Raw genomic sequence first — 13,150 nt, 5'->3', positions numbered from 1 at the left:
AAACTGAGATGTAGTTGTAGGCGAGTTTGTTGTAACAAGGGGTGTAGATTGAGCTGTACTTGTTGAAGGTAGGGATGTTGTTGCTGTCTGTGTTGTGGTGCTTTGTTCAGATGTAGTTGATTGTTCAGTTGTAGATGTTGAAGTAGTTGTGGTTGTTGGTTCAGTTGTAGATGTAAGTTGGGTTGTTTCTGAAGAAAGCGCTGTAGTTGTAGGTTGGGTTGTTGTTGCTGTCTGTGTTGTGGTGCTTTGTTCAGATGTAGTTGATTGTTCAGTTGTAGATGTTGAAGCAGTTGTGGTTGTTGGTTCAGCTGTAGATGTTAAAACAGTTGTGGTTGTTGGTTCAGCTGTAGATGTAAGTTGTGTTGTTGTTGTTTCTGTAAGAGGGGCTGTAGTTGTAAACTGAGATGTAGTTGTGGGTGAGTTTGATGTAATCTCAGTTGTAGATTGAATTGTACTTGTTGAAGTTAGGGATGATGTTGCTGTCTGCGTTGTGGTGCTTTGTTCAGATGTAGTTGATTGTTCAGTTGTAGATGTTAAAGCAGTTGTGGTTGTTGGTTCAGTTGTAGATGTAAGTTGGGTTGTTTCTGAAGAAAGAGCTGTAGTTGTAGGTTGGGTTGTTGTTGCTGTATGCGTTGTGGTGCTTTGTTCAGATGTACTTGCTTGCTCAGTTGTAGATGTTGAAGCAGTTGTGGTTGTTGGTTCAGCCGTAGATGTAAGTTGTGTTGTTGTTTCTGTAGGAGGGGCTGTAGTTGTAAACTGAATTGTAGTTGTAGGTGAGTTTGATGTAATCTCAGTTGTAGATCGAGCAATACTTGTTGAAGGTAGGGATGTTGTTGCTGTCTGCGTTGTGGTGCTTTGTTCAGATGTAGTTGATTGTTCAGCTGTAGATGTTAAAACAGTTGTGGTTGTTGGTTCAGCTGTAGATGTAAGTTGTGTTGTTGTTTCTGTAGGAGGGGTTGTAGTTGTAACCGGAGATGTAGTTGTAGGTGAGTTTGTTGTAACCAGGGGTGTAGATTGAGCTGTACTTGTTGAAGGTAGGGATGTTGTTGCTGTCTGTGTTGTGGTGCTTTGTTCAGATGTAGTTGATTGTTCAGTTGTAGATGTTGAAGTAGTTGTGGTTGTTTGTTCAATTGTAGATGTAAGTTGGGTTGTTTCTGAAGAAAGGGCTGTAGTTGTAGGTTGGGTTGTTGTTGCTGTCTGTGTTGTGGTGCTTTGTTCAGATGTAGTTGATTGTTCAGTTGTAGATGTTGAAGCAGTTGTGGTTGTTGGTTCAGCTGTAGATGTTAAAACAGTTGTGGTTGTTGGTTCAGCCGTAGATGTAAGTTGTGTTGTTGTTGTTTCTGTAAGAGGGGCTGTAGTTGTAAACTGAGATGTAGTTGTGGGTGAGTTTGATGTAATCTCAGTTGTAGATTGAATTGTACTTGTTGAAGCTAGGGATGATGTTGCTGTCTGCGTTGTGGTGCTTTGTTCAGATGTAGTTGATTGTTCAGTTGTAGATGTTAAAGCAGTTGTGGTTGTTGGTTCAGTTGTAGATGTAAGTTGGGTTGTTTCTGAAGAAAGAGCTGTAGTTGTAGGTTGGGTTGTTGTTGCTGTATGCGTTGTGGTGCTTTGTTCAGATGTACTTGCTTGCTCAGTTGTAGATGTTGAAGCAGTTGTGGTTGTTGGTTCAGCCGTAGATGTAAGTTGTGTTGTTGTTTCTGTAGAAGGGGCTGTAGTTGTAAACTGAATTGTAGTTGTAGGTGAGTTTGATGTAATCTCAGTTGTAGATCGAGCAATACTTGTTGAAGGTAGGGATGTTGTTGCTGTCTGCGTTGTGGTGCTTTGTTCAGATGTAGTTGTTTGTTCAGCTGTAGATGTAAGTTGTGCTGTTGTTTCTGTAGGAAGGGTTGTAGTTGTAACCGGAGATGTAGTTGTAGGTGAGTTTGTTGTAACCGGGGATGTATATTGAGCTGTACTTGTTGAAGGTAGGGATGTTGTTGCTGTCTGTGTTGTGGTGCTTTTTTCAGATGTAGTTGATTGTTCAGTTGTAGATGTTGAAGTAGATGTGGTTGTTGGTTCAGTTGTAGATGTAAGTTGGGTTGTTTCTGAAGAAAGGGCTGTAGTTGTAGGTTGGGTTGTTGTTGCTGTCTGTGTTGTGGTGCTTTGTTCAGATGTAGTTGATTGTTCAGTTGTAGATGTTGAAGCAGTTGTGGTTGTTGGTTCAGCCGTAGATGTAAGTTGTGTTGTTGTTGTTTCTGTAGGAGGGGCTGTAGTTGTAAACTGAGATGTACTTGTAGGTGAGTTTGTTGTAACCTCAGTTGTAGATTGAGCTGTACTTGTTGAAGGTAGGGATGATGTTGCTGTCTGTGTTGTGGTGCTTTGTTCAGATGTAGTTGATTGTTCAGTTGTAGATGTTGAAGTAGTTGTGGTTGTTGGTTCAGTTGTAGATGTATGTTGGGTTGTTTCTGAAGAAAGGGCTGTAGTTGTAGGTTGGGTTGTTGTTGCTGTCTGTGTTGTGGTGCTTTGTTCAGATGTAGTTGATTGTTCAGTTGTAGATGTTGAAGCAGTTGTGGTTGTTGGTTCAGCTGTAGATGTTAAAACAGTTGTGGTTGTTGGTTCAGCCGTAGATGTAAGTTGTGTTGTTGTTTCTGTAGGAGGGGCTGTAGTTGTAAACTGAGATGTACTTGTAGGTGAGTTTGTTGTAACCTCAGTTGTAGATTGAGCTGTACTTGTTGAAGGTAGGGATGATGTTGCTGTCTGCGTTGTGGTGCTTTGTTCAGATGTAGTTGATTGTTCAGTTGTAGATGTTAAAATAGTTGTGGTTGTTGGTTCAGTTGTAGATGTAAGTTGTGTTGTTGTTTCTGTAGGAGGGGCTGTAGTTGTAACCTGAGATGTAGTTGTAGGTGAGTTTGATGTAAACAGCGGTGTAGATTGAGCTGTACTTGTTTTAGGTAGGGATCTTGTTGCTGTCTGCGTTGTGGTGCTTTGTTCAGATGTAGTTGATTGTTCAGCTGTAGATGTTAAAACAGTTGTGGTTTTTGGTTCAGCTGTAGATGTAAGTTGGGTTGTTTCTGAAGAAAGAGCTGTAGTTGTAGGTAGGGTTGTTGTTGCTGTCTGTGTTGTGGTGCTTTGTTCAGATGTAGTTGATTGTTCAGTTGTAGATGTTAAAACAGTTGTGGTTGTTGGTTCAGCCATAGATGTAAGTTGTGTTGTTGTTGTTTCTGTAGGAGGGGCTGTAGTTGTAAACTGAGATGTAGTTGTAGGTGAGTTTGTTGTAACCTCAGTTGTAGATTGAGCTGTACTTGTTGAAGGTAGGGATGTTGTTGCTGTCTGTGTTGTGGTGCTTTGTTCAGATGTAGTTGATTGTTCAGTTGTAGATGTTGAAGCAGTTGTGGTTGTTGGTTCAGTTGTAGATGTTAAAACAGTTGTGATTGTTGGTTCAGCCGTAGATGTAAATTGTGTTGTTGTTGTTTCTGTAGGAGGGGCTGTAGTTGTAAACTGAGATGTAGTTGTAAGTGAGTTTGTTCTAACCTCAGTTGTAGATTGAGCTGTACTTGTTGAAGGTAGGGATGATGTTGCTGTCTGCGTTGTGGTGCTTTGTTCAGATGTAGTTGATTGTTCAGTTGTAGATGTTGAAGCAATTGTGGTTGTTGGTTCAGTTGTAGATGTTAAAACAGTTGTGGTTGTTGGTTCATTTGTAGATGTAAGTTGGGTTGTTTCTGAAGAAAGGGCTGTAGTTGTATGTTGAGTTGTTGTTGCTGTCTGTGTTGTGGTGCTTTGTTCAGATGTAGTTGATTGTTCAGTTGTAGATGTTGAAGCAGCTGTGGTTGTTGGTTCAGCTGTAGATGTTAAAACAGTTGTGGTTGTTGGTTCCGGCGTAGATGTAAGTTTTGTTGTTGTTGTTTCTGTAGGAGGGGCTGTAGTTGTAAACTGAGATGTAGTTGTAGGTGAGTTTGTTGTAATCTCAGTTGTAGATTGAGCTGTTCTTGTTGAAGGTAGGGATGATGTTGCTTTCTGCGTTGTGGTGCTTTGTTCAGATGTAGTTGATTGTTCACTTGTAGATGTTGAAGCAGTTGTGGTTGTTGGTTCAGTTGTAGATGTTAAAACAGTTGTGGTTGTTGGTTCAGCCGTAGATGTAAGTTGTGTTGTTGTTTCTGTAGGAGGGGCTGTAGTGGTAATCTGAGATGATGTTGTAGGTGAGTTTGTTCTAACCTCAGTTGTAGATTGAGCTGTACTTGTTGAAGGTAGGGATGTTGTTTCTGTCTGTGTTGTGGTGCTTTGTTCAGATGTAGTTGATTGTTCAGTTGTAGATGTTGAAACAGTTGTGGTTGTTGGTTCAGTTGTAGATGTAAGTTGGGTTGTTTCTGAAGAAAGAGCTGTAGTTGTAGGTAGGGATGTTGTTGCTGTCTGTGTTGTGGTGCTTTGTTCAGATGTAGTTGATTGTTCAGTTGTAGATGTTAAAACAGTTGTGGTTGTTGGTTCAGCCGTAGTTGTAAGTTGTGTTGTTGTTGTTTCTGTAGGAGGGGCTGTAGTTGTAAACTGAGATGTAGTTGTAGGTGAGTTTGTTGTAACCTCAGTTGTAGATTGAGCTGTACTTGTTGAAGGTAGGGATGTTGTTGCTGTCTGTGTTGTGGTGCTTTGTTCAGATGTAGTTGATTGTTCAGTTGTAGATGTTGAAGCAGTTGTGGTTGTTGGTTCAGTTGTAGATGTTAAAACATCTGTGGTTGTTGGTTCAGCCGTAGATGTAAGTTGTGTTGTTGTTGTTTCTGTAGGAGGGGCTGTAGTTGTAAACTGAGATGTAGTTGTAGGTGAGTTTGTTGTAATCTCAGTTGTAGATTGAGCTGTTCTTGTTGAAGGTAGGGATGATGTTGCTTTCTGCGTTGTGCTGCTTTGTTCAGATGTAGTTGATTGTTCAGTTGTAGATGTAGAAGCAGATGTTGTTGTTAGTTCAGTTGTAGATGTTGAAACAGTTGTGGTTGTTGGTTCAGTTGTAGATGTAAGTTGGGTTGTTTCTGAAGAAAGAGCTGTAGTTGTAGGTAGGGATGTTGTTGCTGTCTGTGTTGTGGTGCTTTGTTCAGATGTTGTTGATTGTTCAGTTGTAGATGTTGAAGCAGTTGTGGTTGTTGGTTCAGTTGTAGATGTTAAAACATCTGTGGTTGTTGGTTCAGCCGTAGATGTAAGTTGTGTTGTTGTTGTTTCTGTAGGAGGGGCTGTAGTTGTAAACCGGGATGTAGTTGTAGGTGAGTTTGTTGTAACCTCAGTTGTAGATTGAGCTGTACTTGTTGAAGGTAGGGATGTTGTTGCTGTCTGTGTTGTGGTGCTTTGTTCAGATGTAGTTGATTGTTCAGTTGTAGATGTTGAAGCAGTTGTGGTTGTTGGTTCAGTTGTAGATGTTAAAACATCTGTGGTTGTTGGTTCAGCCGTAGATGTAAGTTGTGTTGTTGTTGTTTCTGTAGGAGGGGCTGTAGTTGTAAACTGAGATGTAGTTGTAAGTGAGTTTGTTCTAACCTCAGTTGTAGATTGAGCTGTACTTGTTGAAGGTAGGAATGATGTTGCTGTCTGCATTGTGGTGCTTTGTTCAGATGTAGTTGATTGTTCAGTTGTAGATGTTGAAGCAATTGTGGTTGTTGGTTCAGTTGTAGATGTTAAAACAGTTGTGGTTGTTGGTTCAACCGTAGATGTAAGTTGTGTTGTTGTTGTTTCTGTAGGAGGGGCTGTAGTTGTAAACTGAGCTGTAGTTGTAGGTGAGTTTGTTGTAATCTCAGTTGTAGATTGAGCTGTTCTTGTTGAAGGTAGGGATGATGTTGCTTTCTGCGTTGTGGTGCTTTGTTCAGATGTAGTTGATTGTTCAGTTGTAGATGTAGAAGCAGATGTTGTTGTTAGTTCAGTTGTAGATGTTAAAACATCTGTGGTTGTTGGTTCAGCCGTAGATGTAAGTTGTGTTGTTGTTGTTTCTGTAGGAGGGGCTGTAGTTGTAAACTGAGATGTAGTTGTAGGTGAGTTTGTTGTAATCTCAGTTGTAGATTGAGCTGTTCTTGTTGAAGGTAGGGATGATGTTGCTTTCTGCGTTGTGGTGCTTTGTTCAGATGTAGTTGATTGTTCAGTTGTAGATGTAGAAGCAGATGTTGTTGTTAGTTCAGTTGTAGATGTTGAAACAGTTGTGGTTGTTGGTTCAGTTGTAGATGTAAGTTGGGTTGTTTCTGAAGAAAGAGCTGTAGTTGTAGGTAGGGATGTTGTTGCTGTCTGCGTTGTGGTGCTTTGTTCAGATGTAGTTGTAAGTGAGTTTGTTCTAACCTCAGTTGTAGATTGAGCTGTACTTGTTGAAGGTAGGGATGTTGTTGCTGTCTGTGTTGTGGTGCTTTGTTCAGATGTAGTTGATTGTTCAGTTGTAGATGTTGAAGCAGTTGTGGTTGTTGGTTCAGTTGTAGATGTTAAAACATCTGTGGTTGTTGGTTCAGCCGTAGATGTAAGTTGTGTTGTTGTTGTTTCTGTAGGAGGGGCTGTAGTTGTAAACTGAGATGTAGTTGTAGGTGAGTTTGTTGTAATCTCAGTTGTAGATTGAGCTGTTCTTGTTGAAGGTAGGGATGATGTTGCTGTCTGCGTTGTGGTGCTTTGTTCAGATGTAGTTGATTGTTCAGTTGTAGATGTAGAAGCAGATGTTGTTGTTAGTTCAGTTGTAGATGTTAAAACAGTTGTGGTTGTTGGTTCAGTTGTAGATGTAAGTTGTTTTGTTTCTGAAGAAAGGGCTGTAGTTGTAGGTTGGGTTGTTTTTGCTGTCTGTGTTGTGGTGCTTTGTTCAGATGTAGTTGATTGTTCAGTTGTAGATGTTGAAGCAGTTGTGGTTGTTGGTTCAGCTGTAGATGTTAAAACAGTTGTGGTTGTTGGTTCAGCCGTAGATGTAAGTTTTGTTGTTGTTGTTTCTATAGGAGGGGCTGTAGTTGTAAACTGAGATGTAGTTGTAGGTGAGTTTGTTCTAATCTCAGTTGTAGATTGAGCTGTTCTTGTTGAAGGTAGGGATGGTGTTGCTTTCTGCGTTGTGGTGCTTTGTTCAGATGTAGTTGATTGTTCAGTTGTAGATGTAGAAGCAGTTGTGGTTGTTGGTTCAGTTGTAGATGTTAAAACAGTTGTGGTTTTTGGTTCAGCCGTAGATGTAAGTTGTGTTGTTGTTGTTTCTGTAGGAGGGGCTGTAGTTGTAAACTGAGATGTAGTTGTACGTGAGTTTGTTGTAATCTCAGTTGTAGATTGAGCTGTACTTGTTGAAAGTAGGGATGATGTTGCTTTCTGCGTTGTGGTGCTTTGTTCAGATGTAGTTGATTGTTCATTTGTAGATTTTGAAGCAGTTGTGGTTGTTGGTTCAGTTGTAGATGTAAGTTGGTTTGTTGTTTCTGTAGGAGGGGCTGTAGTTGTAACCTGAGATGTAGTTGTAGTTGAGTTTGTTGTAACCAGCGGTGTAGATTGAACTGTGCTTGTTTTAGGTAGGGATTTTGTTGCTGTCTGCATTGTGGTGCTTTGTTCAGATGTAGTTGATTTTTCAGTTGTAGATGTTGAAGCAACTGTGGTTTCTGTTGTAGTTGTGTTTGCTCTACCAGTCGTAGATTCAGTTGTTGCAGTTGTAGGTGAGTTGGTTGATTCAGGTGTTTGTGTTGGTTTGGCAGTGGTTGTAAACAGAGTTTCAGTTGTTGTTGAGCAGTATTGTATGTGCTGTTGTGTCAGTTCTAAGCAGAATTGTGTCGTTTGTGCAGCTGAATATGATGTAACAGTCATAGATTTAGTTGTTGCAGTTGTAGGTGAGTTTGCTTGATCAGCTGATGCGCTACAAGACACTGTTGTCATAAAAACAAATCAAAGTACAGAGCAATTTTAGAGCAATTATCATATAAGTAATAAGAGAAAAAAAATAATTTGGATAGTCAGTAACTTACAGACCTAAACTTAACACTGCAATTATCAGTGTTTTTCTACTCATCTTGGTAGCTGTCAAATCGACCACCTATAAATAAATAATGCATAACATTAGGAAAGATGTAAGTAATGGCATCAGTTTTGGCAAGACAGTGAAGTGAGAAAAAACCTAGTAATATAACACCTTCTTTCCAGATGAAAATGTTTTCCTGTGCATCAAAGACAATTTGTCATTTTTGCACAGTCCACAATAATGAAGATGGATGTAGTTATTTACACATTTACATTTATTCATTTCATTTAGCTGACGCTTTTATCCAAAGCGACTTACAATTGCTATATATGTCAGAGGTTGCACGCCTCTGGAGCAACTAGGGGGTTAAGTGTCTTGCTCAGGGACACATTGGTGTCTCACAGTGGATTCGAACCCGGGTCTCTCACACCAAAGGCATGTGTCTTATCCACTGCGCCATCACCACCCCGTTATGGCGCAGTATAGTTATGATGAATAACAAAACACAAGGGAAGAATTGCCCTACCATTCAAACTTTTAAGATCAGTAAGTTTTTTTTTCAAAAAAGTTTATTTAATGTGTCTTATGCTCATCAAGAATTAATTTATTTAAAAACTAGCAACTAGCAAATTTTAGCAACATGAGTAGGATAGATGATATATCTCCATGGGCGAGAGCAGTTATGGCGCATTTCCACTGCATGGTACGGCTCGGCACGGCTCAGTACGGCACGGCATGGCTCGGCTCAGCTCAGTTTGCTTTTCCACTGCAGTTTAGTACCACTAAACTAGATGCCACTAGAGTGGGTGGGATTATGAACGCGTTGTTATATTTGCGCCACCTCTACTGCTGTGACTCCTGAAAAACGTTTTAATTCCGCGTCACTCCATCAAGCTCTCACTGGATCCACTCCTTGGCTGTCAATGAGAGGAACTTCTGTAGTTCAGCCATTTATTGGTTGTTAAAAGAAAGGTGCACTCAATCAAAATAGTCTCATTCGATCTTTTGCTTGCTGTGCTAATTTAAATCTAGCGGGTCTGTTGTGTTTCGAGTCGCAAATTCAGTGATGCAGAAAGTGATGATTTTCTCTGGCCAATCAGTGATCAGCAGAGTTTGCATGTCACGTTTGGGTAACGGTACGGTTCACTTGGAACCCTGGCCTAGGTGGTACTAAAAAAGTAGCAGGTACCAGGTACTGTACCCAGTGGAAAAACCCCCTAAATTGAACTGTACCGAACTGTATCGTGCCAAACCATGCCGTGGAAAAGCGCCACTAATGATCATGCATCTGCATAAGGAAGAGTTAAGGATGGAGGAGGGTAAGCACATGTCTGTGCGACAGACTAGGGCAAGTGTGAGTAGATTATCCTATATACTGTATCTTATTAATTGTAGTGGGAGGAGTTACGATCAGTTGAGCGTCAGCTGATGCTGCAGTCACTCTGTGGTCTGCCTGAACTACGCTTGAGCTCCATTCGTCGCTCAAACTAGATTTCAGAATTTTCAGAAGTCACTTCCAAATCAAGCCGCTAATACTGGTCGGTGTGGTGAATCGTGTGTTCAAAACACGACCATAATCTTGCATGGCCAACATCCTTTAAATCTGATTGAAAGCTTTTCTGAGTGAGTGTTTGTGATGAACTAGAAGACTGTTAAGCGAGGATCTGTGCAACAAATTAGCGTAGATGCTGTCTTGAGCTGAACTAGAAGCGAGTGTCTGTGCGACAGAACTGAACTGACTGCGTTTGTGTGTGCGACATACTAAAACTGTTTTAGTGTGTGTCTGTGTGACAGAACTCAAGGCTGACTATAGTGCATGTCATGCGACAGACTATGGCAAGTGTGAGTACGGATGATCTTATATATCTTATTAATTGTAGTGGAAGGAGTTACGATCAGCTGAACGTCAGCTGATGCAGCAGTCAGGCCATGGTCTGCCTGAACTATGCTTGAGCTCAAACTAGATTTAGACACAGAACGTCTTTACAACCACATCAAATGGGAGACTTTTCAGACACGCACTCCAACTTTGCCTCAGCGCCAGGCGCTAATGAGCACGGAAAAGGTACAGGTGATGAGGGAGCTTCAATAGAACAACAGTGAACTGTCGTCAGCCCATTTGTCAGTAAAAACAAATTTTCCTGTCCTGTCAGCTGTTACACTGTGTTCGTAGCACATGCTCTTCAATTACACCAGGGCCGGACTATCCATAGATGGGATTTGGCGAGTGCCCTGGGGCACCAACCAATAGGAGGGCACCAAGTGATCAAGATAATAACTAGACCTTTAAAATATTTTTCATGTTTTGTATATATTATTTTGAAGAGGTGCAGATGCATAGAAAATGAACAGCTAATGATACAATATATACAGAAAATTCTGAGTATCTGCCGATACCGATCCAATCCGATACCAGCGCAGTTTTCTTTTTTTTTTTTAATCGATGTAGAACTTCTATACTTCTCTGTGTTGACCTGATCGTCACTCCTTTGTGTGTTGAACACAATCTACTACATTTAACTTAATTTTAATGAAAAATAACAAAGTAACAAACTTAAACTAGGTTAGTGGATAATTCAGCAGCAAAAGATATTCTAGAACAGGGGTGCCCAACCCTGCTCCTGGAGATCTACCTTCCTGCAGACTTCAGCTCCAACCCTGATCAAACTCACCTGTCTGTAATTATCAAGTGCTCCTTCAGAGCCTAATTAGTTGGTTCAGTTTGATCAGGGTTGGAGCTGAACTCTGCAGGAAGGTAGATCTCCAGGAACAGGGTTGGGCACCTAGTTTAATAGTTTAATAGTTTAATAATTTAATAGTTTAATAGTTTAATTATTTAATAGTTTAATAGTTGGGCACCACTGCTCTAGAAAAATCATGGGTGCACAATAATTTGATAAAACCTGTGCTGAGGCAGCTAGTGTGCAACAACTGCATTAAAAAGCAGCCCGCACTGCATGAGCAAGCATTTAGCTGAAAATAAATAAATAATAATAATTATACATATATATATATATTTTTTTTCTATTTCTAGATAATGCCCCCCTCCAACCCTCAAATAATAATAATAATAATAAAATACCCTCTCAAAAAATACAAATCACCTATGAGGGGAATTCTCCACATTTTCAAAATGAAATTCAGGCCCTGAAAAAACATCTAAAAATCCTGATTGGAGTAGCACTATAAATAATTCTACATGATAAAAAGAAGGCTTTAAAAAGATCAGTATCGGTGATCGTATCGGCAGAAACACTGCTCTTTGTGATCGACGATCAGTTATCGGCCTCAAAAATCCCCAATATGCATGCATATTGAATAAAAGTTGTTTTTTGTTTTTTAGTTGTAGCTACTGATTCCAAACATTTGAACGGTAGTGCAGATCAAGACCGTAGAGTTCATTAGAAATGTAACTTTTCCAACATCAAGGGTTTAAATATGATGATACAACTTACATTCAGAAAAAATAAATATGCTCACAGTACATACATTTTATAATGGAAAACGTAATTCATTTATTACTGTACCCTATTGCATTTATCAGAATCAGAATCAGAATCAGAATGAGCTTTATTGGCAGGTATGTTTACACATACAAGGAATTTGTTGTAGTGACAGAAGCTCCACAGTGCAACAGAAAGACAGTAACAGGACAGGACACAGATAATAAAACAAAATAACAAGAAATAGCCAATAACCAATGTAGAAAGCAGCAAAAAAAAAAAAAAAACAATATATATAATATAGACAACTAACATTTATATATTTTTTTCATTTTTAACATCTGAATAAATTTATTAAGATCACTCCAACTGCATCTGTTTAACCACTACATAATACATTTATTTGTTTAGTGCGTCATACAATTGTTTCAATGCAGCTTTACTGAAATAAGCTGGAAAGTTATGAAATGACTTAAATTCCTGCCCTAAAGCAGTTCTACGGAAGACAATGGTCTTTATTCAGCTGATTTTAGTTCAGTGTTAAAAATAAATTAAGAATGTTTATTAAAATCATAAATTAAATTATTACAAGTAATGTCAGTTAAGAATAAAAGACTTCTAAATGGTTATGAGTATAAATCAGAAATTATAGCTACAGTAATACTTAAATAAGTCAAACTCACCCAATCCATTTTGTACCCGAGTGCAATTTCTTACACACAGGTGAAGTTGTAAGTCCTTTGATAAAAGCAAATAATTGCTGTCTTCAAATTTCACGTTTTTATTAGCTCTGTTTTGAGTCACATGACTACCCGCATATGGTGGTGGTGCATTTTTACTGCATTCCATCTTTAACCAAACTGGATATACCAAACAACAATGCCTTCCTCCCTAAACATGCAGTCTCGTGAAATACTGCCATTGAAAGCAAGTGATAATGGGGTGTTTTGGTCTTGATTAAAATGATGAAACCTATACAAGTCAAACTCATATTGTTGACTGCTATAACAGTGTATATTATTTTGATTGTTGAACATTTATTGTATCTTAATTGCAAAAAAAATGAAATACCTAATAGAATTATTTTTTCTATTTTTGTTTTACCTGTACACATTTATTTCGCGTTTAGAACACATTGGACTTTCATTGTCATTGGAAAATAAACACTAAATGCACATTGTGAGAGTTTTTAATGACATGAGGGTAAGTAAATGATGAAAGAAGTTTTATTGTTTGGTAAACTGTGCCTTTAATTATGGCACAACGAGCTGGTTGCAATAAGAAGACGAAACAAAAAGGGAAAAGTTGGGAAAAACAAATCCAAGATGATGAATAATCAAGTTTTAAAAAATCTAACTGAAATCACTGCTTTAACTGCGTTTCATTTACTGAGAGTTCATCAAGTCATGAGGTTTTGTTGTCAAGATCAGTAACTCCGATCTCAAAATTCAAAGTTGTTGTGCAGGTTTTCACAATGAATTGTTGCATATTATCAAGCCATGCCATCTGTTTCAGTTTTCCACAGATGATGGCTTTTTTTTTGCATTTAAGTTGTTATTATTATTATTATTATTAATATTATTTTCAAAGTAGCATATATATTAGAGTAAACAAGAAAATGTATCTAACTACTACCATCATCTCCCCCCAACCAACAGCACATCAGGGGCCTGTACCATGAAGCCGGATTAGCTGGCTAGCCAGGTTAGTTTCAGTTTAGTTCGCACCAATCCTGGGTTTTAGGTACAATGAAAGTAACTTGGCTTTTATCTGCGTTCATTGCCATAGTAATTTACACGCCACGGTTAATCTG

At 39.1% G+C, this 13,150-nt stretch overlaps 1 protein-coding gene across 1 annotated transcript; it reads right to left on the bottom strand.

Moving 5' to 3' along the window:
- Positions 1-913: 913 nt before the first annotated feature.
- Positions 914-12,095, bottom strand: LOC306875179 (uncharacterized protein; the record flags this gene model as incomplete). The annotated part of the gene is made up of 4 exons (XM_079425625.1): positions 12,021-12,095; positions 7,906-7,969; positions 6,591-7,802; positions 914-1,053 (listed from the first exon to the last, which is right to left on the bottom strand). Exons 1-4 carry the CDS (start codon positions 12,027-12,029, stop codon positions 914-916), a joined length of 1,425 nt encoding a protein of 474 aa, XP_079281751.1. The 5' UTR covers positions 12,030-12,095.
- Positions 12,096-13,150: the final 1,055 nt, after the last annotated feature.

Source organism: Barbus barbus (assembly GCF_936440315.1).
Source record: "Barbus barbus genome assembly, chromosome: 1".
Classification (NCBI taxonomy): Eukaryota; Metazoa; Chordata; class Actinopteri; order Cypriniformes; family Cyprinidae; genus Barbus; species Barbus barbus.
This window is presented reverse-complemented; position numbering and strand designations above follow the sequence as displayed.